General features: G+C 47.7%; 1 protein-coding gene across 1 annotated transcript; it reads right to left on the reverse strand.

Annotated features, from left to right (window-relative positions):
- Window positions 1-644: 644 nt before the first annotated feature.
- On the reverse strand, window positions 645-1,637 carry LOC102260237 (olfactory receptor 10H2). Its single transcript, XM_005856705.1, has one exon. It carries the CDS (start codon window positions 1,635-1,637, stop codon window positions 645-647), a length of 993 nt encoding a protein of 330 aa, XP_005856767.1.
- Between the last annotated feature and the right edge of the window lie 2,019 nt (window positions 1,638-3,656).

Consider the following 3,656-nt stretch of genomic DNA (forward strand, 5'->3'; position numbering starts at 1 on the left):
AGCCACTCAGGCAGGGTAGACTTAATCTCTTTATATCTCAGTATTCTCATCTTCAAATGGAGCTAATTTGGCCTCCTTTGTGAAATAGAAGAACTGATATGTGTTAAGCATTTAAGACCATACGGATCATTAGACATCAGGAAATTCATATCAAAACCACAAGAAGTTACTACTAGAATAGCTACAATAAAAAAGATAAGTTCGTGTTGGTGAGAATGTGGAGAAATTGGAATCCTTTTACACTGCTGGGGGGGATGTAAAATGGTGCAGCCACTGTGGATAACAGTCTAGCAGTTAGTTTCTCAAACGATTAAACATAGAGTTACCAACGGACTCATTAATTCCACCGGGGGGCAGGTATATACCCCAAATGGTGATGTGGGCATCCCCTCCTCCGTGCCACTGTCAAGCACAGGAAACAGGAAGAAGTTGACACACAAGGTCAATATTGGGGAGGTCATTACCCCAGTGAATCGAAGAGGAACGAGATCAACCAGATTGGGTGGGGGGGCCGAAGCTGGGAGACAACATCTTGAGTTTACAGAGCACTTGCTAAGGGTGGAGGTAGGGGGAGTTCACATACAGGAATCATCACTGATGAAGCATAAATATATACATTTTACAGACAGAAGACTGAAGGGTCTTCACCCACCACGTTCCCTGCCGTGAAACCAGCCCCTTCGGGAGCTCTGGAGAAGGAGCCTGCTGAGGACAGTCCTCTTCATGGCGCTCTTCAGCTCCTTGTTCCTGAGGCTGAAGATAATGGGGCTGAGGAAGGGCGTGAGGACTGTGTAGGTGACGGCCATCAGGGTGTCTCCTTCCAGAGACTGGGGACCCTTGGACTTGAGGTAGATGACAGAGGCGAAGCCATAGTGCACGACCACCACAGTGAGGTGGGACGCGCACGTGGAGAAGGCCTTGTGCCGGCCCTCAGCGGAGGGGATCCTCAGGATGGTGGCTATGATGGAGGCGTAGGAGAGGAGGATGAGGAGGCAGCAGCCCAGCAGGGCCGTGATGCACACCAGGCCCAGGCCCAGGGCCACTGTGGACACATTGCCCCCACAGGCCAACTTCACAAGAGGTGGCACGTGGCAGAAGAAATGGTGGACTTTATTGGGCCCACAGAAAGTGAGGTGGAAAATGGCAGTTGTCACCACCAGCCCCATGACCGAGCCACCAGCCCAGGACCAGGCCACCAGGCAGGCACAGCCACGGGGGCTCATGAGCACGTTGTAGCGCAGGGGGTGGCAGATGGCCACGTAGCGGTCATAGCCCATGACCGTGAGCAGGAAGGAGTGGGTGAAGCCAAGCGTGAAGGAAAAGTACATCTGGCTGGCACAGGCCACGAAGGCGATGGAGCGGTGGGCGGAGAGCAGGTCGGCCAGCATGCGCGGGACGATGGTGAAGGTGTAGAGGATCTCGGAGATGGAGAGGGCGCACAGGAAGAGGTACATGGGCGTGTGGAGGCTGCGCTCGCCCCAGATGGTGGTCAGGATGAGCAGGTTCCCCAGCAGCGTGAACAGGTACATCAGCAGGAAGAGCAGGAAGAACATCAGCTGAAGGTGGGGGAAGGGGGAGAAGCCGATGAGGATGAATTCAGACACAGAGCTGTGGTTCAGCCCCAGCATGGCGGTCATACCTGGTGTGGGAGAGAGGGGAGAACTTTGTGGGGAGGGTCTCGGGTGAGTTCTACCTGGGAGGGCTTCCCTGAGGGGCTCCTCCACGTCTTCATGTCATGGTTAGCTTATCTGCAGAATAACATGCACAATAATGGCCTGTGCTTCACAGAGCCACTCGAGGTTTCAATAAGATCATGCATTTCCAATGCTTACCACAGGTCATACATAGCACATAGTAGGAATTCAATAAATAAATAATAATAATTATTATTATTACTACTACTTTTAAATCCCATTGTTAGGAACTCAGGGTCTCTATTCAGCTCCACCTGGATGGAGCTGGTACTGGACAAGGGGTCACTACCCGATATGCATAGAAGCCAATACGATGGCACTGGCTTTGAGAAAAGAAAGAGCTTTTATTTGTGAGTTCAGCCAGCAAGGAGACAGGAGGCCAGGCTCGAATCTGTCTACTCGATCCAGGTTGTGGGGCAAGATTGAAGGGGTTTCAGCACGAGATCTTCAAGGACAAAGGCCCCTTCACCTCATAAAGGATCCCAGCACTTAGGTTCCGGTCATGTTCTGGTCCTTCGGTTCTGTGGGGTGAGCAGTGGAGGGTTGAAAAGTGTTACTGGTGAGCGGTGGTTAGAAACAGGATAGGACCAGTTTGAGCTGGTTCTGCAGTCATAGAGACCCCACTTTAGAAGTTGTCATGGCCCCTCGTCATATTTCTAAATTGGAACGGAAATTTAAAAAGAAAGCAACACTTCGGGCACATCCCCAGGAGGGAGTGTGCAGGAGGCAGCTGATCGATGTTTCTAACTTTCTATCCCTCTCTCTTCCTCTCTGTAAAAAAATCAATAAAATATATTTTAGAAAATAAAAATTATCATTCTCCCCTTTAAAAAAAATAAAAATAAAGCAACACTTCAGTCTTTTTAAAAATTATTATTATGGGATTAATAAAATTCTCCCCTAAGGATATTTTTTAAGAGAGGAAGAAAGGGAGAGAGAGAGAGAGAGAAAGAGAGAGAGAGAGAGAGAGAGAGAGAGAGAGAGAGAGAGAAACATAGATTGGTTGCTTCCAGTACGTACCCAGACCCAGGACTGAACACGCAGCCTAGGTATGTGCCCTGACTGGGAATGAGCCTGCAGCCTTTTGGTGTATGGGCTGACGCTCAAACCAACGGAGGAGCCACCCGACCAGGGCAATGGGATTTTTTTTTCCAATTGTTTTTTCCATTATTTTTTAAATTACAGTGTATATTCAACATTATTTTGTGGTAGTTTCAGGTGTACAGCATAGTGGTTAGACAATCATATACTTTACAAAGTGATCGCCCTGGTATTTCCAGTACCCACCTGGCACCGTACATAGTTATTATAATAGTAGAGGCCCCATGCACGAAATTTGTGCAAGGGGCTCTGCCTCGCAGCCCTGGCTACCTTGGCCCTCGAAGCCCCAGCTTTGTCCGGGTTTCTTTGGCTATGTACCCAGAAGTGAATCACTGGGTCATAAGGCAGTTCTAGTTTTTAATTTTTTGAGGAACCTCCATACTGTTTTCCATAGTAGTTGTACCATAGGGTAGGATCTTTAATATAATTTTTGGATTGGAAAAATCTGGTGCTGGTTGGAGTTCGCCTTTGAAAGGATAATGCAAATTCTGTGATCACTGTGCTCAAATCTGCCTGAACTGCTGTTGGCAAGGCTTAGTAAGTATCAGGTGCTGGCTTTGTTCTTTTCATACAAAAACTCTACATGTTATCCATATGAGTTAAACATTTTTGAGAAGTTTTTTTAAAACAGTGCTTCAACAACACTGGGTTGATTCCTTAATCTATTTGATCCTTAGCTTTCTCATCCCTTAAAGGAAGTTGGTCATAATAACCCCTACCTGACAGGGTTGTTATGAGGATTACGTAAGACAAACACATAAGGGGTCTTACACAGCGCCTGGAATAAACAATGGAAAGTTAAGATTGAGGGCAGGCATATGTAGTCAGAATTGGATTCTCTTAAAATGTAGCAACCACCCT

Source organism: Myotis brandtii, unplaced genomic scaffold (genome assembly GCF_000412655.1).
Source record: "Myotis brandtii unplaced genomic scaffold, ASM41265v1 scaffold1040, whole genome shotgun sequence".
Lineage (NCBI taxonomy): Eukaryota > Metazoa > Chordata > Mammalia > Chiroptera > Vespertilionidae > Myotis > Myotis brandtii.

Coding starts and splice junctions, on each gene's coding strand:
- LOC102260237 (XM_005856705.1), bottom strand. CDS start 1,637: ATGACCGCCATGCTGGGGCTGAACCACAGCTCTGTGTCTGAATTCATC.